Genomic DNA, 24,412 nt, shown 5'->3' with positions numbered 1-24,412 from the left:
TTCACCTTAGGAGGGTTGGCAGAGGGCATCTGCAGACAAGGGATGCATGCCCTCAAAGAGGCATCTGTTCCAACCGTTGCTTTCTTCTTGCCCATCAATTTAATCTCCCAGGGGCTAGAGGAAATGACCAGTCTGGCCGCTCTGCAATCAATTCTGATCATCTGTGAAAAATTGACTGGCTAACTGGAAGTGATAAGAATCTTGGGGAAAGGGTCTTTTAAAAAAATGTATTTTTATTGATTTCAGAGATGAAAGGAGAGGGAGGGAGAGATAGAAACATCAATGATAAATCATTGATTGGCTGCCTCCTGCACACCCCACACGGGGGATCGAGCCCACAATCCAGGCATGTGCCCTGACCGTGACCTCCTGGTTCATAGGTTGATGCTCAACCACCGAGCTATGCCAGCCAGGGCAAGGGAAAGGGGCTTTATAATGTTTTAGGCCACCATAGCTGAGGCAGAGAAGGTGTGGCACACGGACATATTCCTTGGACTTGAGGGAGAGAGACTATCAAACATTCAGAAAATAATCTACGGTCATTTTTTCAAATTACAAGACTCTGGAAGGGAGGATGGTGTGAGAAAGTGGGAGAGCGCTTACAAACACACCTCTGATTGGCCAGTCTCAAATGACCCTGATGAGGAAGAGATGGGGAATGTCCCTCAAGGTTCTAGTGTTGGCTGAGAGCTTTCCAAAAACGACCAAAACACCAGTTTTAGCAGCAATATCTGAGCTCCCTTTTCCTCATAGCAACAGGTCATATCTTCCCACTGTCTTCCAGGTTGGAGTGTGGCTTGAATTTTAATTTCCCACTGTATTGTGAATTTGAGCATGCTTTCATGCTTCAGATTTTGAGCCCTTTGGGTTGGCTCTTCCATAGTCACCTGTTCCTATCCTTTGCCCGTTTATCTACTGGGATGCCTTTGTCTTATCACTTTCTAAGAGCTCTGTATATAGTATGACCTTTGTCCTCTGCATTACAAATATTCCCCCCCCCCCCCATCTATCATTGATTGATCTTCCTTACATTTAAGTTTCTTTGCCATATGTAAAGTTTAAGTATTTTTAATATAATGTCTTTATATCGGATATATTCTTTTATAGCTTCTGGGTTTCTGATTTTAGTTAAAAGCTCCGTGTTGCATGAATGGCATAGATTTTTCTTGCAAGACTTTTGTTAAGTTTTACACTTAAATCCTTAATTTACCTGGAATTTATTTTTATGAATTATGTAGGTTGGAAGTTGGCTTTTATTTTTTTTAAGCTGGAAAGCCAGTTGCGCTTGTACCGTATGTTCAGTAACCCACCCTTTATCAACGAAATGAAGCTACTCAATATATTTTTCATACACATTAAATTCCTATTTTTCTATTTCTAGATTATTTATTCTCTCCTACTGATCAGGTCAATCTACCTGACTTTTTCTATTCCTCTGCCACTCGGTTGAGAGCAAAGTGACTTGGGTAAGTCTTCATATCCAGTAACCCCCATAACCTACATTACCCTTGTTAATACTTCTCTTGCTATTTTGAGGGCATTTATGAAACTTGAGTATTTAAAAAATTAAACAAAACTGGTGAGGATTTTTATTGGAATTTCTGTGGGGCAGCAGGGATGGGACTCTCTTGTCCTCAAACAAGGTAACAAGACACAGACAAGTGCTGATGCCTTGCCTGTGAACACACAAGATGTGATCCTGGGACCCAATTCTCCTGTCTCCAGACTCAGGTAAGGACGGACACCTTCCAATTTCTCCTCTTGGCCCATAAGATGAAGCTGGAACAGGCATGGGACAGGAAACTGGAGGGGAGACCCGAGAAGGCCATGCCCTGGGCCCCAGGGCTTTACCCAAGGCCTCGAGGAAGCAGCTCCCAGGACACTCTCAGCCCCACACTTTACCCCTACCAACCTCTCAGTCTGGCTCATTATCTCCAGGGCTTAAAGGCCAAGGAATCCCCCTGATTCAGAGAATGGCTTGATTGCTACCACCAGGTCTTAGGATTTGCCCTCAACAAACTGTCTCAGTTCTTTCCTCTTCTCTCACTTATTGATAGCCAGAAGGTGGAAGTATCATAGATGATCTATTTCTACACCTTTACTTTTGTCATTCTACAAAATTCTCTCCACGAGGCAAAACTTTAAACTCTTGAGGGTAAAGGCCGGGCTTCCTGATACCCTTCCGGACCCCTAACTCGAGGGGTACGGAATTTGGCTAGTGACCTGCGCCCACAGACTGCGGGTAACCCACAGCCTTGTTGAAGGGGAGGGGTGGTGGGTGTGACTGGTGATACCCGCCCTCCCACCCCCACCTCCCAAACACAGCTCTCCTGGACTCTGTAAATGAAAGAACACCAAAAGACTCTGTTCAAAACAGTTTATTTTATTTTATTTTTTTTTTGTCAGACAAACACATTGATTTCTGGACCACAGTAGAGGATGGAAACCTTTCACAAACTTATTTATTTGAAAATACAAATATAAAATTATACTTTCCACATCTGTGATGTGAGAGACTGCCATCCACATAGTAATTTTTTACAACAGGGCTTTAAGAAAAGCCACACACAAAGACCTGAAAGATGCTTGAGATATATATATATATAGATACATATATATGTATATATATAAAAAAAATACTCACTACCAAAGTTGTCATCAGTTTCATACTAAAGTATAAAAGTAAGGGTGAGGTCAGCCACAGTGCTAGGGAAAGTTTTATTTAGATACATTTATGTCCACATGAAACGCTTAGACTTGCATCCTATTACATATGGAATTCCGAGTTTACAACACACCATGAACGGCAGATTGGCTAGCCCACGCTACTCAAGAGGACACTCACAGATTCCACACGGATGGTTCAGTATGTACAGGTACAGTAGCGCCTTCTAGGGAGGCTCTGGGACTTGTCTCCCAGTCCCCCTCCCCCGCCCCCTCCTGCCCGCCTCCCGGGAATGAAATCCTGTCTGAGACAATACATTCTGATTATTTTTGATAGCCGAGCGGTTGGATTAAGGTTGCTTCCCCAGAGGGGTGGGTTTATGCAGATTTCTTTGTGTCTTAGTTTACTTACTTTTTTTTTTTTTGTTTAAAAAAAAAAGAAAAGAAAGGAAAGGAAAAGAAAGCAAACATATTACAGTATTGAAGTATTGCTTAACGTAAGGTGGTGTTTCCTTGTGTAGTGTCTGTGCCCAGGTCTGGGCTGAGCTGACTTCTGCTGCTTTTCTGCTTAGGGTGAGGGTGGGGGAGCCCGCCAGTGTCTCTCTTCAATGTGCTTGCCTGCGCCTGTCCCTCTGGCCCCCCCTTGCTTTTTTTGTCTTCCTTGGGAGGCAGCCTGGCTGGTGAAGCACATTCAGAAAAAAATTCTCCCCTCCCCACCCACCCCCAGGCTCCCTCTGTCCCTGCATGCCACTCCCAACCAATAAAGAGAAGTATGAGTTAGTGTTTCTTTTGTAAACAATTTCATATGCAATATAATACAGAAAGCATGGCTGACCTTCAATAAAACATGTAGTAAACTATATTGCTTTATTTTTGATGACGCTGCAGTGAGTGAATGGCAGAATGAAGCAGTGTGGTGGTGGCTAAGTCCCTAGCCCTCGTTTGCACTAAAGATCAAAAACAGGTTTTGTTTTTCTATTTGGAACCCAAACAAATCTTTTTTTTTTTTCTTCCAAAATCCCCAAATGAAAAACAACCAAAAAAAGAAGAAGAAGAAGAAAAAAGGACCCCCTCCCCCCAAAACAAAAATAAAACGGAAAACAAAAACTAAACACCTTTCAGGTCATTAGAACCAACAATTACCCAATGATTTTTATACTAGTCTAGCAAGATATGTGTAACATTCACTGGCTGTGAATTGCTGTGCTGTGAAACATCAAATTGACAGCAAAAGAGCCATGCTACCTTAAAGTCCAAGCTATGAGTTCAAATTAAGATGAAGGTTATGAAGGATAGAAACGCAAAGGCCTGTGGGGGCTTCGTTTGAATCAAGCCAGTGAGCGCCTGGGACGGAGTGAGAGGCTGTTTGGTTTTCCCAGTGGGTGTGAGGAAGGCCACAGACCAGGTGTGCGACAGCTCCGGCGAGGGGACCACGCGCTGGGTCATCCCCGGGTGGAACCAGGAATGGGTCCGGGAGCTACTGCCCCTCACTCTCCTCTGCTTGGAAGGAGAGGAGCCTGGGGGTCCCAGGCAGATGGATTTGGAAGCCAGAAAGTCACCCGGTGGCGGTTTTATGATTCCGGGGAAAAGCCATCGGCCAAGAGGGTTTCTCCCCCAGGGAAGGCGAAAGGTGGTTCCCATGTTCGCCCCTGAGCTTGATTGAAACGAAGACGAGGCTGAACGTCAGTGCGAACAAAATTTACAAAAACCTTTCAAAATGGACTTCTAGATGAGTGGGGGGGGGGGGACTGACGTGAACCCTAACCTAGGTAGCCACATTAAAACATATCGATTTCCACGAGATTTGTGCTATGGGCTACTGGGTCTCTTCAAAAGGTATTATAAACATCTAAAACATAGTCACACAGATTATCAATTTCTTCTGAGCATTCTTAAAAAAATATTTTTTTTTCTCTTAGTAAAATCATTTTAATATACCATGCCTCCCTCTTTTAAAAAATAAATTAAAAAAATCCAGTTTTGCATATCTAGCATTAGCATTTAAGGTAGTATGGCACACCCCTTCACAGTTGCGGGGTGGGGTGGGTGGGAATCTACAAAACGCCGTGGAGTCTGCCGGCATTTGAACATCGTGAGACCTTGGGTTAGTTGAAACCACATCAGATCAGCAAGAAATAAAATGAAAACTTGAAATCGAAAAAAAAAATCAAAAGGAATAAACTGCCCCCAAATTATTAGCTTTTTTTTTTCCATAAATAAGAGAAAGTTCTATCCTTACTGGTCCTAAATCTGAATAACTATGTCTAAATTTTTAAACCTTAATTACATTATACCTATCAATATGTACTAGAAGAAAGAGGAGAAAAAAAGTCACTATACTAGTACCAGGACAGCACGCTTACAAGATAGCCATTTTATACATTATTAACAGTGATCAACAAAGAGTCTCCTGTGAGGTGGTGGGGATGCAGAGAAAGGCAGGGTAGTACAGTACATCACCAACATGGACAAAACAGTAATTCAATTCCCTAGTCTAGACACTGAGTTTCTGGGAATTTACTGTCTCTTTTTGTTTTGTTTTGTGTTTTGTTTTTTTTCCTTAAATAAAATGTCTATTTTGTTATTTTATTACTTGAACAAGTTTGGATATTTTAAAAGCGCCCAGCTTTTGACTTTAACCTGGTTGTTTGGTAATCGAAAGAAAAACCCCCCAAAAATCTCACCAAACAACCTAACATTTTATTGGAAAAACAAATAACATGATTATGATTAAGGGTTGTTGTTTAATTGGAATCAAAAAAGGCTCTTTTTTTCTTTCTTTCTGAGTGAGCGTTTTGGAGCCTTTCGTTTGAAGATGCATTTGCCCTACCGTGTCTGTGAATGTCTACATTAGTCTACTTTGTTAGTAAAATTTATAAAAATAGGAGTGCAGCAGCTCTTTATAATAAATGTTGCGTTCAGTGTCTCATACTGGCTGTGCCTTAAGTACCAAATTTATAAACGTAACAATTTAAAAAATATTAATAAAACGGCAATATCACATTTTAAAAAAGAAAAAAATATATATCCACACTACAATATGTTTTAATGCCATCTATTGAGTTGTACTTCTATAGTTGCTGTTGCCGACCTATTACCAATATTAAAAAAAAGTTAAATTAAAAAATATCCTTCATCATAAGTATCTTTCCCCAACCGAGGACCATATATTATAACAGCCAAATGTTAACATGTGCAAACAGGAAACTGTCAGTTTTTCCCACCAGTCACAGTGCAGCGATGTTTATACTTTTTATTTTTAAAATTCTGTTTACATCTACAATAAATTAAAAAAAAAATTCTTCCATAGCCTCTCTGGTGATACTTGCAGCACTGAGGTATTAAAAATAATATATAAACCGAAAGGTTGCTTTCCTAATTTGTAAATAGAAAGTGAATGGAGAAAAGGTTTCATTAATGCAGCCTTATCCACTCCTGGCCTGGGGGCCCCAGAGCTGGGGGCGGGGGAGGGACGGGAGGGGGGGTGGGGGGGGTAGAAGAGAGGCAAAGTGTCCCAGGGCCCTTTGGAGGTGCTGAAATGATTGGACAATAGAAAATGATCAAATATTTAAAAATTAAGACTGAAAAAGGATGTCTCCCCACCCCTCCCTACCCAAGCCAAACAGATGTGCTTTGAAACTTTAAATATGTTAAATATTAAAATTGTAGCTTTGTTTTTAAAAAACGTCTTGGGAAAAGCGGTTTTTCATATTTTAAATAAAAATCTAACTAGACGGTAACATTTGAAGCTGTGCACAGACGAGAGGTTAATATGCTGGTATGACACTAATCGAGTCTATCACACAGACAAGAGGAGCTAAACAGTGTTCCAACTCTTCCCGGGGGTCGTCCTGGCAGCTGGGTGTTCTTCAGCCTCAGCAACTGACTGGGTTCTGGTCCTTCCCCTCCTCCCTCCGCCGAGCATCGAGCTGCCTGGGACCGTCCCCTCACAAAAATATTTTTGATTCTCTCTTTCTTAATAGTTTCTATGTAGTTAATGGAATTGTATTTACAACATTTCTTTTTTTTTTTTTTAGAAGTCACAATTTCAAAAAACCTTATATCACCTCTTTTAACAGAAAAAAAGCACTTATAGAAAAGGAGGACACTCGAAACATGGTCATCCTTACCTTATTGCCGAAAATAGATATACTTAGGTTAACAAAGAGACATCACCAAAAAGAACTGCGCAGTCTGTGATTAGCCTACTGCATCTCACTCCTCGGACAGCGCAAGTGGAAAGCCAATGCCCGCCTCCCTCCACACTTCGCGCCCGCGCTTCCCCCTGCGCGCTCAAGTTGCACCTGAAAATCCATACAGTCTCAGCATTGGTACCAAAATATTGAGAGTAATATTACCATCTCAGCATCCTTTAAAAGTGAGAACAGAATCCAAACAAGCAAAAAAAGTTTTTTTTTTAAAGAAAAAAATACCTTAATATAACAATTATACTATGGTTAGCTTTTAACTAGATATTAAAGCTATATGACTACTGGACTAAGTCAAAATCACTACTAAATGTGATTCAAAGAGATTTCAAAGGAGAAGGGGCAAGAGAGAAGGGGAAGGGAAACCATCAAGAAAAACAAAAACAAAACAAAACCAAAATCATGGGTTATATACACATTGAAAAGCTGTTGTCTTATATTACAGCAGACTCGTGAGATGATGAGATGTGTCAACCCTCGATCCGAAGCGAGCCATCTCTGGTTGGGATGGGGAGTGAAGCTGGTGGGGGTCCAGGTCTGATGACATCACCTAAACAAAGGGCCACTCAGAAACTTCGCCCAGTCTTGCCTGGACATCCAGGTATGCTCTGCAGGGTAGGGAAGGTCGGGGTGCCCGAAGAGAACATAAAAGTGGGGGGTGGGGGGAGAAAGAAGAAGTGTCAGGCAAGTATCCAGTTTATTCCAACTACATGCTTGAAACTGGCCTCGCTAACAGCGTGCTGGGGGCACAGCTCTGGGAAACCTGACACTAAGCCGCTGAGGCTGGGGCAGGGCAGCGTGTGGACTCGCTTTGCTGGCTGGATGCAGGCTGTGGGGTCCCGGAGGGGATGGCAGGAAGTGTGGCCCGCCCATGGGGTCCTGCTGGTTGTGGGCTGGACTGGTGAACTGCACTTTCTCTGGTTAAGCTTCTGCTCTCAAGGCCACCAAGTTTGAAAAACGCCTGCCTTTATCAACTACCCATCAATGACGGCCCAGAACGGAAAATGCAAATGCCCACTAAACAGACTCCTAGGAATCAAGGTCAGGACACGATGAAAATATCCACAATGAATAGCCAGCTTTGGTTACAGGAAATAAATAGAAACAGGCCCGGGAGTCACGGGCGTGATAGCTGAGGCTCCCTGACCGGGTGGGCCTGGCCCCGTGGGAGATGGCACTGAGCGTGCCTTTTGGTGCAGCCATGTGGCTCAGTTGGCTCCCTTCATCCATTTTGGAGGTGGTGGTGGGGGGGGGGGGGCGGGGGGGGGGGGCGGGCAGGATGCTACCTCCATTCTCTTGGTTATTTCCTCCTTCTGTGGAAACTGAGTCTCAGAGCGGGATAGAGGATGGGCTGGGAGCAGCCGTGCCCCTCCCCCGCTCCGTGGAAAGGCTGGGGTGGCCTTGGAGGCGTGGCCAGAAGCCCTGCACCACCCTCCTTTAGCAGGGACAGGAGGGCTGGCGGCCCCAGCCCCTGGCCTCCCAGGGATCTGCTGCACCTGACGGTTGTGCAATCCCCTGGTCATGTGACCACAGAGGGCTGGAGCCACCTCAATCCCCAGAGTTCCCAGATCTCTCGGTCTGCCTGGCGCTCAGAGGACCCTGCCTCCCTCTGGGGCCCCAACCTCAGCTTCGTTAGTGGTGCGTGGCTCTCCTTCAAACTGTTAGTGGCCTCTGGCTCCACCATGGCCGGGTCAGTGCTCTAACGGCCGTGGAGGCGAGGGCTGGGGAGCGTCCACACACGGGGTTTATTGGGTTAAGAGAGGTAGTTGAGTTAGTTGAGGTGATTCCTTAGCAGCAACGTTAGAGAAATCCAAGAGAAATTTATGGAGCTCAACTCAGCTTGGCCCCCCTCTACGAGAGAGGAATCCTATGGACTGCAAACCAGTGGCAACCACCTCCAGCCTGGCTCCTCCTACGTCCCGACTCCCGGAGTGACCGGCGCTCAGCCCAGCTGGGGCTTTCTGAGTGGGACCCACTCCCAGACTTCACTTTCACCTCCCTCTTCCCGGGAGAAAGGCCCACGTCTCTAGGCCCCCAAACTAATGTGCTGCCGCAGGGCGCACTGGCTTCCCGAGAGCACCCCTCTGGCTTCCTGGTCTTCCCCCCAGAATGGCAGGTTCTCATTTTCAAATGAGAGCGTGACATGAGGCTCCCCCCCGACTGCCCCAGCCTCCCTCTCCTTCACGCCACCCCTTCCATGGCCCGTCAAAGTGATTTAAAAAATGTTTAATTAACTCGAGCTCAGTTTAAAAGGTTAGGAAACTGGCAGGGATCCAAGCCCACGTTACGCAGGTGATATCGTTAATTCAATTTGCTTTTCGAGCGGTAATCTGGATAATTACTCAGTAGTTACTGGAAAAAAATGTTTTCTTTTCACTCAAAGGTGCAGTCTGGCTGTTTGACGGCAGGAACCCCATTGTCTGAGGCCAGGAGCTCTGGGGAGCTGAAAGGCCCAGCACCCCACGAGGTCAGCTCCCCGGGACCCTGGGGGAGGCCTGGCAGGAGCCCCGCGTGTCCCTTCCTCCACTCCCCTGGGACGGGCACAACACGTGATCGCCTTCCAGTTTCCCACACTCTTGATTGTATTTGAAGACAAAGAAAGATGAGGGGTGGGGAAGATGGAGAAAAGGAAGCAAAAGAACCAAACCGAGAAAAAAAAGACAGTAAAAAAAAAAAAAAGTGTGTGTGGGGCGTCATGATTAAAGCGGAAGAAAAGAATGAAAGATTCAAAGATTGGATTTTTTTTACCCCCACCCCTCCAAGAAAGGTCCAGAGAGAGGAGAGAGAGGGATGTGATGAGACCGGGCCCGTGCGTACTGCATGCCCAGGGCGCACGCGGTACGGACACGCCCGGCGGGGCGGAGACGTATGGCAGAGAAGTAATACCTCAGAGTGAGATGGCAACGAAAGCACCTGCTCAATGGTATCCATTTGTAAAGGCCGTTGCAATCAAAGGTCCCTAAAATTGCACAATTGTTAAGGTCATCAGCACGCTATACATGGGAACAGATTGTCATATTCTGGGAAAGGAAATTATGTCTGGGACTAGACTGTGGTTGCCAGCATGAATATGTAATTCTGAGACACTGTGCCATGAGGGGCCAGGATCCCACCCCGCCGGCCCCGCTCCCACCCCACGCCTGTCTGTGCGCCCAGGGGAAAATCAAGAGCCAGATTCAGAGGGGCGGGTGGTGATGGGAAACGGAGGCTCACGCCCCAAATGAGAGGCGTTGTTGCCCTGAACCCCCGGGAGGGCAAAGATAACAGTGTCTCTGGACTCCCGACGGCTCCAGCTGGGGAGAAAGCAAGTCCTGTGCAGACCAAAGGCGATGCTGTGTGGTTATTTCTGAAAACCAGCACAGCACACAGGTCAGAGAGATCCTGGTGTTCAGGAACAAACAGGGCCCGTGTTTCTGGGTGCTGAGAATGGGAATGAGTTGTGTTCTACGTGGTGAGAGAGGGTCTCTCACATTGATGCAGCTCTCAGCTGAACAACAGTTCTCTGGATTGGGTCCTACAGCTGATCTGGCGGGTTCTGACGCATCAGTCTACTGACTTAAGTGATACTGGCTTGGGAGTGGACTTGAACAAGGAACCAGACCACAGAGGCCAGGGCTGGCAGGACTGTGTGTGTGTGTGTGTGTGTGTGTGTCTGTGTGTGTGTGTGTGTGTGTGTGTGTGTTTGCAATCAGGGGGCAGGAACTCAGAGGCCCTGGTGCCCCAGACTGTCTGCACTTGCTCTGTTCTCCCCAGCGCAGCCCCTAAGGCAGGGCTCTCACGACAAGGACAGGAGCTGGGACAGCAGACACTCCCATCTTAGCTCCAAGCCAAACTGCCTCCAAGAGGCTGAGGTTGGCCAGGGCAGAGGCTGGCTGATTTCGTTTTCCAAATGGAAGGGACAGGAGTGAGTGGGCTCAGGCACATTCATGCTCACACACACCGGGAGGGAAAGAACAATACAATCTGAAAATAGCATGCAAATCTGTTAAGCAAATTTCTATGGCCTGGATTAGTCAGATTATAGAACCACAGAGCATTACAAATATCAATGCATTGGGCCTCGGTGGGGAGGGCACAGCTAAAGAACACAAGTGGGAACTTACTTGGAACCTGGAAACTGTAAGAAACATTAGCAAAGGAAACCTCCCGGGGAGGGGGCCTGCACCACACGCACCTGCGCTGGACCTGGGGCCGGGGGAGGGACTCTACCACTGAGGCTGCGACCTTCCAGTGGGGGCTCCACAGCTCCGAGGTCCCAGCCCACGTGACAGTCTCCCGCAGGCAGAGATCAAGGACCAGGGGCCGATACTGAGGACTGACTATGGGCCACCAGGTGACATACCCTAGTCCCGTGGTCGGCAAACTGCGGCTCGAGAGCCACATGTGGCTCTTTGGCCCCTTGAGTGTGGCTCTTCCTAAGCCTTAGGAGTAACCTAATTAAGTTAATAACAATGTACCTACCTATATAGTTTAAGTTTAAAAAATTTGGCTCTCAAAAGAGATATCAATCGTTGTACTGTTGATATTTGGCTCTGTTGACTAATGAGTTTGCCGACCACTGCCCTAGTCCCATGAATTCTCAGTCCTCTGAGAGAGACACACTTATTTTTGTTTTGCAGCCAGGGAAGTGGTGGGTCATATAAGTGGCTCAAGGTTGCATGGGCTGAAGGTGATGGTGTGGTGCCCTGAGCCTGCCCTGCCCACACTCCTTCCACTCCATCATGGGGCGCGGCCCACAGGCGCTCCGGTAACATCTGAATGGAGGAGCTTCAGCCCTAGGCGGCTGAAATGACGTGGATGGGGACCCACCACCCTCTCCTTGGCTTCCAACTCTGGGCTTTCCCGGCACACCCTCCCCATGGACCACAGAAGATGGGCAAGAAGGAGACAGGAAGGCAGGGGAAGGAAGGTACTTACAGCTATGCCGTGGCCGAAGCCAGAGCCCGGCTGTGGGCTGGCCGCACTTATGTAATTCCCCACTCCGGAGTCCTGGCTGGCAGGGCCGTAGAGATCGGCAACAGGTCCTGGGCTGTTGGCCCCCGGGAAGCCTCCGGGCCGCGCCGGGTTGGAGCCTGCCGGGGAAGCGGGCGCGCCAAAATTCGGTTGAGCACTGTAGCTATTCAGGACTGGTGTGCAGAGAATAGAGCTGGGTATGAGGCCAGAAGCCAGGCATGCACCGGTCATTACAAGCCAAACACTCGAGAAAAACAGCTGAGGCCCAACTTCTAACACTCAACCAAGGCCATGCGAAAACATCAGCAGGGACTCAAGAATACTCAGCCCAGGCTACTACTAAGAAGCTCGGAGCTCCAAAAATATAGAGAATAAAAAAACAATCATTCAACACACTACGGCAATCCACCGGAGGGTGCTCCACTGCCCACCAAGTTATCACAATAGAAATAGAGATATATATGGAAGAGAGAGAGAGAGATTTTTGTTCACATCTGATTTGATGCTCATGCAGTCTTGTCTAGGTCTGGGCACGTTGAGACAGCATTCACATCCCATGCAAACTACAAAGGAACTAGTTTTAGACTACACATTGTGTTAATATTGATATTAAAACGTGACAGGAAACAAAGCAATTTGTGTCTAGGAAAAAAAAATCTTCGGGGAGGGGGTTTTTGATTTTTGTTTTTGTTTCACATTTTCTTTTTTTGTTTGCTTTTGGATCCATTAAATGACAATTTGTGTTTTTTGTTTTTTTTTTTAAAAAAAAGACAAAAAAGATCTCCATTCTCCATCCCCGCACCCAACCACTTCCCCCCTCCCCACTGGCTACTCCCTCCCCACCCACCCCTCCCATTGATATCCCTGCATGAAAGTCGTCCATACTGAACGTGGTCGGAGGATGGGATATGTCATGGAAAGTCGGGGCATCTCAACAGAACCGGAATGATGGTGGCAGAGGGCTCCCTTCTCGGGTGGAGAGCAGGGGATGGAGGGAGGGGATGGGGTGGGGATGGCAAATCTGGAGGCTGGGGCTGAAGTCGGGTGAATGCCAATGATATTCTACAGGACACCCACACACTCACCTCCTGCAGTAGAAGGAAAGGGGGGATTTAAACTTTTTTTCCTTTTGTTTAAAAAAAAAGACAGAAATATGAATGCAGAGCATACTGACTGAACCAGTTTATAGCTAAAGCATATCTGACTGAAATGCCTCCTTCCTGTTAGTTCTCTTCAGATAGAAACTCCAGACTGACAACAAGAGCTAGGAATGTACCTTTGTGACAGCAAGTGGGGACTTTGAGCCCCCCATCCCCAGAGTGGTGGGTGAGGGGGAGCAGGAGGAGACACAGCCTGGGGCCCCCCCACTCTTAACCTCCCCAAATTCCGTCATTCCCTCCCCAGTGTGAGCCACGGCTGTCAACCAGGTTAATTTTGTCTCATCTTCATGTCCCCTTCGCAGCTTAAACATTTTCTTTTCCGGAATGGGGAAAATTTTTTCTTTTAATTGCAAAAGTTAAGTTCTCATAGATTTTAAAGCTCAAGGTGACCGGGGCTGGCGACTTCTGGGCGACAGCTAACCTGTCTCCAAGAACCAGACCATCTGGGCTCCGTGCATTTCCACGGCTCCAAGGGGCCGCTCCTCCACATCTTCTCCCTTCTGCCCCCTCAGCATTCCCCTCGCTGCCCGGTGGCCAGCTGCCCTCAATGGCAGAAGGAAAGGACATGCGCACCCCCTCTTGGTCATGGCCTTGCCCAGGGGCCTGTGGCTGCAGTCCCCGCTTCTGGTGGGGCTGGAAAAGCCAGAAGTGGATGGATTTTTACCAACCTGTCACCGGGGATGGGAAGAGACTGACTGACCTTGCACCCAAGCCAGACTGGGAGGAGACGGAACAAGAAGATACAAAAGAGACCAAACCAAGCTGCTTGGCTCCTGACTCAGCAGAGAAAAGGGAAGCTGCTACCTGGGATGCCCTCTGGGCAGGAGGCCCCAACGTGAGGCCCCTTGGAAGCTGTAGCCGAGAAATGAATGAACTGGCTGATGAAAAGAACAGGTTAAAGAGAGAGAAAAAAATCACAGAGGCTTAGAGCAAATAAGTGGCTGATTTGGGAATACTCTGGCAGACAAAAGGGACGGGGCTTTTGAATATAGAAGATTAAGCTTGCAGATAACATTTGTCCTTTCTCACTCAGGGAGGCGAGTTATCAAGCCGAGATGTTCAAAAGGCAGAATTATCTTGGTCTAACACACTTTTTCTCCTCTGGGCTAGGGAAAGTGGAGAGCGCTCAGACCGTGGACTCCTGGGTCACCCAGGCAGGTGACCCCTGTCCTATGCAAAGTAACTAACAAGTGGCTAGCCTGTTCTGTTTTAGGGGTGGGGGGCCAAGTGGAAGATGGATAGAATTTTTTTGGCAGATGAGGATCGGAAGACAGTGGGCAGGCTGCGCTGGGAGAAGGGAGCATGCGGTCTCGGCTCCCTCCAGCAGAGGGAGAAATACCCAGAGACTGATCCACCGGCAGAGGCAGCCTGGGGACAGGATGCAGCGCGCCCACAGAAGGATGCTGTGAGCCCACACAAGGATGCTGTCCAGAAACGCCCCCTCCATAGGCTCAGAGACAAGAGGGTTGCAGGTCTTCTTCCTATCCCTGGCTGCCTCCCCCACTCCTGTGTGCCCAGGCCTGCAGCTTAAGAGTTGGTCTGAAGGAAATGTGGCCATAAGCAGCTCTTCTAGGCCCGTATAACCCCTCCCCTGCTCAGCCATCTCCCATCAAGTGGCACTAAAGGCGCTGTATAGAATGCAGCTTTAAAACCCCAAGCCCCCTATGGTCACATACACTTGCTGCTCACAATGCCCGAGGCCCATCTCAAAGCCACCAGCCAGGGGCGACGACTGGGCATAGTCGCAGGCAAGAAGCAGCCAGTTCCGGGTGCGTCTCCTTTCTCCAGGCTTCTGGGCAGTGGGACCTGACCCATCAATGGATGGGGGCATGGAGGAGACGTGCCCGTGTTCCAGCCAACAACTCCCTCCCTCCCTCCCTCCCTCCGCGTGTTAGTCCCCAAACAAGCCCTCCGGAGTCCCAGGCATCCTGGGGAAGGGCTCTGGCTGCTGGGGGAGAGTGGGGACCGCCACTTCGCAAGCAAACTTCTCAGCAGCTGTTGTTTCTGTGGGCAGGTGGGAAGGCCTTAGGGGCAAAGTGGTTTCCTTCTCTGGGGAAGTTCCTACTGAACGCTGGCTGGCTCCACAGGAAAGGGGGTTACCTGAGGACCCCTCTCCCTCCGAGCTATGACCTCGAGAGGAGAGGCAGGGGGAGAAAGCACGAGGCCGAGGTCCTGACCCGGGTGTGTTTTCTGTGAAGGCACCTCAGCTTTCTGTCTTGATGGAGGGCACCGCTCCCCAGGCACCAAGACTCATTTTGAGGGGCCAGAAATGGTCCCACACGCTAGGGTCGCGTCAGGAAAAGGGGGTGGCAGGTCTTTCTTAACAGACAAGGGCACCTTGCTACTGGCTTGGTGGAGTATGCGTGTGCGTTCTTGTGCGTGCATGTGCGTGTGCGTGTGCGTGTGTGTGTGTGTGTGTGTGTGTGTAGGGTCTCAGTACATGTTGCTGAAAATAGTGCTGAGATTCAGCTATGGGACATTATGATTCCTGTCTCAGAAGAGGACAATGTCTTGCAAACACCTGGCATTTCTGTAGAAAAGGTGTGAGTATTAAGGCCTTGGGCCAAGCCCTGCCCTGGGCTGGTAGTTTGCGGGCTCACTGTGGGGAAGAAGGGTTGTTGCTCCATCAGCCGCTCTGGGCAGCACCCGCAGTAGTGATTTAATTCTGGGCAGGTTCCTCTTCACCCCTCACCCCTGTGCACCAGCACCTTCTGTGCTTTATTTGTCCGGCTGGTAAGCGCAGGGATGCAGCTGTGATGTAGAGAGAGGGGGCACTGGACTTGGAGTCAGAAGACCTGAGGGTGACCCTGGCCCTGACCTTGGGGTCAGACCCTCACCCGCCAGAGTCCTGGTCTGTGAGTACCGCCCGCCTTCGTCAGCCTGACTCTCAGCGGGAAAAACAGAAAGCGCTCTGTAACTTGTCAAGTTTAAAAACAAATACACCTATTTTTGAAATAATGGTGTATGCAGAGCCCAACAAAACCGGTACTATGTGCAGATTTAGGAAAATCTGATACAGGAAAATACAATTCACTTGCCATACAAATCAGGAGGTGATTTACAAAAGGACCCGATTCGTCCACCTGGTGCATGTAATCATCTCGGATCTGAAGAAAGGACTCGGGGGGTGGCGGGCAGGAAAGCAAGGACACTAAATCCCACCGAGGCCAGCAAGAGGGAATACATTTGAATTACAGTTGGAGGCATTTTGCATTGAATAACAGAAGGAACTTCTTGCCCGTGCAGGAAAAAAGAACACTCGGACCCAGGAAAGCCAGGGAATCTTACTCCTGAGGCCTTGACAAGGGGCTATCCTGCAGGCTTAGACCCTCAGCTGGACCTCACTTACTAGCAGATCAAAGCTGGGCCACCTCTGTCCTCGGGGTTTGGAGGCAAGCCCGGGGGATGACTGCCTTCCGTCTGGCACATAGTCTGCCCACGTGGGCTCTGAAGGGGCTGGGCCGAGAGTGGAATTAGTCACGGGGGTAAGGGAGGTCCTGGGAGAGGGCAGTGAGTCCAGACAGCCTGGCTGTAGGTCTAGGAAAGGTAGGGGAGTCCAGCTATTTCTGTATGGCCCCTAATGAATGCCCCTGGGCCTGAGGCAGAAAGCTAGCGCTCAGGCTGCGAGGGGTACCCCTGGGAGGGCACTTGTAGCTCTAAGGCCTGAAAAGGGGGTGATTACTGACCCAGAGAAAGGAACTGCTTACAGATGACCCCGGCCCACATACCGGAGACAAGCCAGGGCCCTGCCAGGTCCCAGCCTTGGACCCAGGTCCTGGTTTGGTGGGTATCACATTTCCCCAAAGGGCAGGGCCAGCCCTCAAGACAACGTCAGTCATTTGCTTTGTGACTTATCTGCTGCTGCCAGGCTTAATCTTGGGCAGGCAGCCCTGGTGGCCCCTGCACATGTCTGGGACCGAGTGTGTGCTGCTCAGAGCGGGGCAAATTCAACGGTGGCCTGTCCTTCCCGGTCCAGTTCAGAAGGTGATGTACTGACCCATTCCCTCCCTCAGCCCCCAACACAGTGAGGACTGGGAACATAAGCTCATGTGATATTCTTGAGGCCAGGGCTGTGTTCACTCATCACACTGGATTTTAGGAGTTTGTTTGTTGTTTTCGAGAATTTATAAAACTGACTGAAAAAGGGATGACCAGAGGGGCTATGCTGATAGGCTGAGGCCAGAGTCACTGTCCCTCCGACACTCACCTCTGACTTGTCTATATCGTGCTTCTATCCACCCGACTGAAAACTCCACGGCACGGAGGCTGTCTCCCCTATTAGCAAGGGACCCCTCAGGGCAGGGTGTGTGGACAGGTGGGCGCTCAGGGTCTCATGGGACCCTGTTCTCCAAAGCCAGAGCGACCCACCCCTCTTCCCCCACGACACCCGGGCCTCAGTGGACGCTGAGTCCAGAATGCCAACTGGCTGTCAACAGTGGAGACCCGCATCGTCCCTCTTCACAGCCAGCCACTCCTTACGTGGGGGCTCTGAAGAATGGCAGCTGGGCACCCCAGGGGAACAGAGTTGGGGACCCCACTCTGCAGTCTCCTTACTGTGCCCTCTGAAGGCAGTGCCACTGTGAACACACACAGAGGACCAAATGGGAGAGGCCACCATGAAAAGGTAAACCTGCTCCCGATAAGGAAGGAGAGACCTCGCTGTGGGTCTCGAGCAGAGCGGGGGCGGGGGAGGGGGGGGGTGTCCACTCCAGCAGCCCAGCCGGCCACTATGTCCCAGCCATCCTTCGAGAGCTTAGCCTGAAGGTGGGAGGTGCAGACAGAGAGGGCCGGCAATTACATGCAGCCTGGGAACCCTGTATGACACACTCAATTAAAATCGAACCAGCTCTGGGACCCAGATGCAGGGACAATCAATTTTATATACAGTAATTTCTTAAGCTCTGATGAAAGTCTATTTCAGAAGGAAAAGAGAAGAAACACTCTAAAACGGGGCAATGATAGTTCTTTTCCCCGTCTCCATATCCAAACAGATATGTCACCGAGAGGTATACACCGGCCTGGAACCAACAAGTCTCGACAAATCCAGAGATGCCTGGCTTATCGCAAACCCGGCACAGCACACACAGGGAGTGTTTGCTCATTCGCTGGCTGACAGGGAAGCCGGCGTCACATAAACACTCCAGCTGTCAGTTACGATGGTGCCAGTCTCAGAAGACTGCAGTTCCTGTTTGTTCTCTCAAAACCTAACCAGCTTCAGACGGCTGGCTGATGCGATGTCTGCCGGCTAACGCTGGCGTCTCTCCAGCGGGGACTTGATGGACAGCAGACCCTCGGACTTGGGCCTAATGCAGTGATGGCGAACCTCTGACACGTGTGTCAGAGGTGATACGCGAACTCATTTTTTTGGTTGATTTTTCTTTGTTAAATGGCATTTAAATATATAAAATAAATATCAAAAATATAAATCTTTGTTTTACTATGGTTGCAAAGATAAAAAAATTTCTATATGTGACACGGCACCAGAGTTAAGTTAGGGTTTTTCAAAATGCTGACACGCTGAGCTCAAAAGGTTCGCCATGAGATAACTCACTCCCGCCTGGCTGTAACACCCCCCCCCCCCCCCCCCCCCCCCCCGTGTTAGTGTGAACCCGGAGGTCCCACCGCCACTCAGACCACTGCGGGGAGAAGGCTCCAAACGCTGGAGTGGGCCCACCCGGGGGGCTCTGTGGCCGGGACATGTGCTTTATGTTGAGGGACAATCTCAACAGGAAACAGCTCCTTCTCTGCCCATCTTGGTGCTCTTTTGTTATGGGCCCTGATTTGGGTCTGTGGGTGTGTCTCCTCCTCAGAATCACCGGCCCCCGTTGGTTAGGGAGGTGGTGATGGGAGGAGGGGTCAGCGGCTGGTGGCCATCGGTAGACATTCTGGAGATGGGGCAGCCTTGAAGGGCCTGGGCCTGGTGGCCAAGGAAACCAGGCTTTTGTCATGAGGGCAAAGAAGGAACGTTCTGGAGCCATGGTGAGGCTCCCATTCCGCCCAGACCCAGGGGTCCTGGGGGACAGAGCTTGTTTGCATGTGTCTAAGGAATGAGGGGAGAGGGGCCCCAGGAAAGGCAAGGCCACGATGCGAGGCTGAGGCTGTGTGACCCTCACTCTGCCGCTGTGAACTGTCTGCCGGGGCCACTGCATCTCCAATGAAGGGACCTCAGCAGGCTGCCCCGCTCAGGTCTTCAGTCTCAAATGAAAGGTGGGGTGCCTGACCCCGTTCAGGGGGTTTCAACAGCGCCTCCGCCCTGAGCCTCTAAAGTGCTTGGGAAGACGAGGGGAAACCAACCCGGGAGACAAGTATTTATGATTCGGCTGAAGCAGGTGGTGTTTTAACACTCACATCCTGCTGCCTGTTCTCTAAATTAACAGGTTTCAGATTCCAAACCCACGCAGGTTAGAACTTGCAAGGAGCAGCAGATGGAGAGACCCACCCGAAACCAGCAGCCCCCATGAAATGCGTACTGAGCCGCCCAGCAGCTGCACACACAGCCCTGGGGAGGCAGGTGCCCCTCCATCACAGTCATCTAGGCAAAGGCGGGGTGGGGGTGGGGGTGGGAGGGTGGCCACCATGGTGACGACAGAGCCTTTGCTTCCCTATCCACCCCCGACCCCGACCTGAGAATCACCAGGAAATAAAGGCAGGGAGTGTGGTGCCCACTAGTGACCCCCTTTCTCTCTCCCTAACAGTGGGGTGGCTCCAAGCATCTCCTAGTTCAATCCGAGAATGCCTGACCGGTGACTGCCCGTGTCCCTGAGGCACGTCCACCTCCATATTTTCAAAAAAGCAACCAGTCTGCTTCCCCCATGAGTACCCGGCGGCCCTCCACGCTCCTGCGCCGTGCGCTCCCTCACTAACTCCCACCCTATCTGCCCCGGCCAGAGGGGCCAGGAGCTTGCTTGTGTCTTGTAAGTGACACTGTCAGCCCAGCATCTGTTTTCCCAGACTATGTGCTATTGCTAAATGAAAGCACAATGAAATCTGGCAAGAGCTGCGTATCAGACTGGGGGCTCCCGGAGCCAGGGCCATGCCTGCTGCATGAGATGGGGGACTGCGTCTCTCCCATGGACCAGACCACCTTCCTTCATGCCATGTCCTGGAGAACGAGGCTGAGCGTGCAGTACGTTGCTGGGAGCAAGGTTGGGTGGAGAGAGCACTGCCCAGAGAAAGGAAGCCCTCCCATGCCTAAGCCCTCGCAGAGACCCCTCTAGAAAGTGGGGTCTTTCTGCAACCAGAGGGCTGACCCCAGTCCCAAAGACCACTCTGTCCTGCGGAGGGCAGTCCTGTGGGAGCTGGAAGGCCCTAGGACCCATCAGTATGTACTGCCCAATCCCGCTGCATGGACACTGGCTGCCTGGGCCTCAGCAGCCGGGGGTGGGAGTGGGGTGGGGTGGGAAGCCCGAGGGGCAGCCCCTTGAGGACCTGTACAAAAGGCTTTCCACTCGAGCAGCCCGTCTTTAATGATTATAAAGGCACAGGAGTTTAATCCATTTTTGATGGAAGCGCTAATAGCTCTGTGTCCTTGAAGTTCAAAGCGGGCGCATACGTGTCACTAATTAGCTAAGCACGGAGCCATTCAGCTCCCGCTCATGTTTCTAATTAGGTCTTTAATAACAAACAAACTCTGACCTTACGGAAAGGCCCCCATTCGTCAGACAGTCAAGGAGGATGGCTGCTCCCCTCTTTATGGGGGATCCAGGGCCTCTGCCTCTCTGGGTACATGCCTTTACTCTCAGACGGCTGGTCCTCGAGGGAGGCAGGAGAACTGTCTGTGAGCGCAAAGACCCTTTCCGCTCACGTGGGGGGCGGGCTTTCTGGCTGGAAAAACCAATGACTGGCAGGAGGGTCCTAGCTCCAAGGCCTCCGGCTCAGGCTCCCAGACCAGCTGTCCTGCTGTTACGAAGGCTGGGCCAGCGGCCGGCTTGCCTCTGTTTACCGGCTCCTAAGGTAGGGATGCTGGTGGCAAAGTCACAGAAATGCTGTGAGGCTCTATACCTGGCAAGAACTTGGTGGAACTTGAGTCCACAGCTACGCACTGGACTTGCCTGGGGAGCTTTCACTGTGTCGGAAGACTGGGGCCCACCCTGGTAGGTTCTGGTTCGATGGGTTTGCAGTATGGCCTGGGCACTAGGAATCTTCAACACTCCGCAGGTGATTCTAACATGCAGCCAAGTCCAAGAACCACTGCATTGCCCTGGCCAGTGTGGCTCAGTTGGCCATACATCATCCCATACATCAAAAGGTCACGGGTTCGATTCTTGGTCAGGGCACATACCCAGACTGCAGGTTCGATCCCTGCTTGGGGTGCGTGCAGGAGGCAACCGACCAATGTTTCTCTCACATCGATGTTTCTCTTCCTCTCTCTCTAAAAATCAATAAAAACATATCCTCAGGTGAGGACTAAAAATAAGTAAATAAAAAATAAAAATAAAAAATAAGTGAATAAATAAATAGCTTAGTTTATTTAAAATAATAATAAAAAAGGACCACTGCATTGCCCCCATCTCAGAGCTGATTTGGTCCACAGCAGCTATGAGCAGGTCCACCTGCACTAATGAGGACCACCCAGAGCCAAACCCTAAAGCAGCGGTTCTCAACCTGTGGGTCGCGACCCCTTTCGCGGTCGAACGACCCTTTCACAGGGGTCGCCTAAGACCATCCTGCATATCAGATATTTACATTACGATTCATAACAGTAGCAACATTACAGTTATGAAGTAGCAACGAAAATAATTTTATGGTTGGGTCACAACAGGAGGAACTGTATTTAAAGGGCCAGAAGGTTGAGAACCACTGCCCTAAAGGTTTAATCAACCCTAAAGGTTAATCAACCACACCCAAGGGGAGGAAATCTGACTCTAGGTTTTTGGTTTCTGTTTTTTGCTGTTTTGTTTTTGTTTTTGGTTTGGTTTATTTTTTTAAACCAATACACAATTTTGGAACGGTTTCTGCCCTCTCATTGCCTTCATGCACAAAAAACAAAACAAAACAAAATAAATAACAAACAAACAAACATGACTGCTGTTTTCCAATGTATCCCCACCAACCTGCCTCATCACTTGGAAGTCCCTGGCTTTCTCTAGCCACTCCTCTCAGATCTCAGGCACTGACACTGTCACCCTGTTCACCCCCAATGACAAAGGGATCGAGAGCTTTGGTAACAGAAGCAATGCAGAGCTATAGACTGAATGGTCGCCAAGAACCCTTCAGTCTGAAATTCTTTGCCAACAAAATCACCCAGCTCTCCGTGGCAGAAACCGGACTGGGACCAAGTCTTCCAATTCCCTATACTTCCTTCTATGCTCTTATCCTCTTCCTCTCCCAGCCCACCCCCCTCCCTTAAAGCTGCTTATCACCCTTATCTGATTAATCCACCAGGCACCCTCCCCCTAGGAAGGGTAAGGGATATGAGAGAAGCTTCCATCCCCAAAGCCAGGGCACAGGAAGACATGGGCCAAATCCCTGAACGCTGGGTAACTTTCCAGCAAGTCATTTCCAAGCCTGGTTTGTTTCTCTTCAAGCCAGCTGAGCGGGGAGACATCAACATGTCTGCAGCTACCTCAGTGGAAGGTTTAAACACTATTTTGTGTACCCAGAAAAGTCAAATAACATGGCCAAGAATACACAGCGAAACTGGACAAGGGTTTTCTCCAACATCAGCCCATGTCTTCTGGTTTTGCTGCTGTGTTTCTGGTCTTTCTTTTGGAGGCTGGGTTGACATTGCCAGACCTTTCCCTGGGTAGGTAGGTGCCTAGCTGATCCCCTGAATCCAGGGCATCCTAGGTCCTGTGTGTCTGTGAGGCTGAGCCTCTCTTTCTTGCCCTCAAGACCAAGAAAGCCGACCCTCTGCAGGCCACAGTCAGAAATAACTTCCAGAAAAAGGGGGGAAGGGGGCTGGGCAGCCTTTGCCTCCCACAGTGGGCTCTACCGCATGCCACACAGGTTTGCACTAATTGTTTACCACATACCTGGACGGACCATTTTATTAATATTAATAAGTAACCAGGAACAAAGGGCCTCTTTATTTTTAGCTCTCTCTAATTGCGTAGTAATTACTCATCTACAAAACAAATGAGCCCCTGCTCCTGGTTGCCATGGTACCAGGAGCCCAGCCTCTCTCTGCAGGACGATTGGCCGAGGAGCCCACTGCTCCCGCCTCCGGCCGCGCCCTTCCCCAGCCATTGGCCTAAAGCAAAGCCCCAGCAACTGGGCAGCCAATCACCTCCCAGGGCTGGGCTTCCCAGCGACCTTCCAGATTCAGGCCTCACAGCTCACAGGAAGGGATGTTGACATCCCTCTGGAGAACGTCAGTCCAGCCCAGAGAGGCTCTCCCTTGCTCCATCACCTAATTTCTTTTGGGCAGTAGCTAACTTCTTCCAGTCTTGTTTTGGCTAAAGGCTCCTTTCAAATAATCACCTTTAGGCTGGCTCTCTTACCGGACCACACCTTCTCTGGGCCTCCTTTGTCTGAAAGGATTTAGGGACCAGAAGTCAGATTAGAAATGTCAGCCAAAGCCAGACAGCACCATGACGTTAAGTCTGCAACAGCAGGAGCAAGTGCAAAAAATACATATGCCACCAGAGGCCTCTTGTAAATGAGCTTGAGTTCTCTCCTCCCCCAAGGATATGGAGAATCGAGTTGATGGCAGCGGTGGTTTTTTGTCAGGTGTATGTTTTAAAGGTGCAGAGCTTTGCTCAGGCATCACAGGGCTGGTATGACGGAGCTCCGTTGACGGTGGCCCAGAGCACAGATCTGATGAGACAGACCTAGACTTAAATCCTGTCTCTGCCGCCTCAGATAAGCTATCTAAGCCATGGTTTTTAAATCTTTAAAATGGGAATGGTGGTGCCCACTTCACAGGGTTCTGAGAATTAAATGGGATAAGGCAGGTGGGCTTCGCACAGTACTTGCTTCACTCATAATACGTCTGAGTTATTAATATATTAGTATTATCATTATTTTATTAAAATTGGCTGGGAAGTGTCTCTAGCATCCTATCAACCACATGCAAGAGATCGTTCTCTTAAGGAATCTCCCAGGTGGGTGTGAATTTTGAGAGCTTCCAATACGCCTGGCAATAAATCCCTTAGCACAGAGGTTCTCAACCTTCTGGCCCTTTAAATACAGTTCCTCATGTTGTGACCCAACCATAAAATTATTTTCATTGCTACTTCATAACTGTAATGTTGCTACTGTTATGAATCATCATGTAAATATCTGATATGCAGGACAGTTTTCGGCGACCCCTGTGAAAGGGTCGTTCGACCGCCAAAGGGGTCTCGACCCACAGGTTGAAGAAGCATATTTAACCTGGCCAGGCTGGGTTTCTGAGCCCCAAGTACTCTGACCCAAAGCCCGGGACAGTGCCTGCCACATATAATCATTACTGTTGCTATGCACATATAAACATCTGCTGAATTA

General features: G+C 49.5%; 1 protein-coding gene across 8 annotated transcripts in view; it reads right to left on the bottom strand.

Annotated features, from left to right (window-relative positions):
* Positions 1–2,443: 2,443 nt before the first annotated feature.
* MSI2 (musashi RNA binding protein 2) overlaps positions 2,444–24,412 on the bottom strand; it is a 348,954-nt gene continuing 326,985 nt past the window's right edge. For 2 of the 8 annotated variants that reach the window (XM_070394316.1, XM_070394324.1), the window contains 3 exons: positions 11,790–11,998; positions 9,759–9,831; positions 2,444–7,480 (listed from right to left, as the gene is read on the bottom strand). In XM_070394316.1, coding sequence (XP_070250417.1) covers positions 9,790–9,831; positions 11,790–11,998 — 251 coding nt within the window. In that variant the 3' untranslated portion in view covers positions 2,444–7,480; positions 9,759–9,789. Of the gene's footprint in view, positions 7,481–9,758; positions 9,832–11,789; positions 11,999–24,412 lie in introns of those variants that run through there. The other 6 variants (XM_070394318.1, XM_070394317.1, XM_070394320.1 and 3 more) reach the window with 6 other exon arrangements.

The sequence above is a fragment of the Myotis yumanensis genome, unplaced genomic scaffold, assembly GCF_028538775.1.
Source record: "Myotis yumanensis isolate MYYU_CA2020_CCGP unplaced genomic scaffold, mMyoYum1.0.hap1 SCAF_16, whole genome shotgun sequence".
NCBI classification, from domain to species: Eukaryota; Metazoa; Chordata; class Mammalia; order Chiroptera; family Vespertilionidae; genus Myotis; species Myotis yumanensis.
Note: the sequence above shows the minus strand (reverse complement) of the source record. Positions and strands in the feature narration are given on the sequence as shown.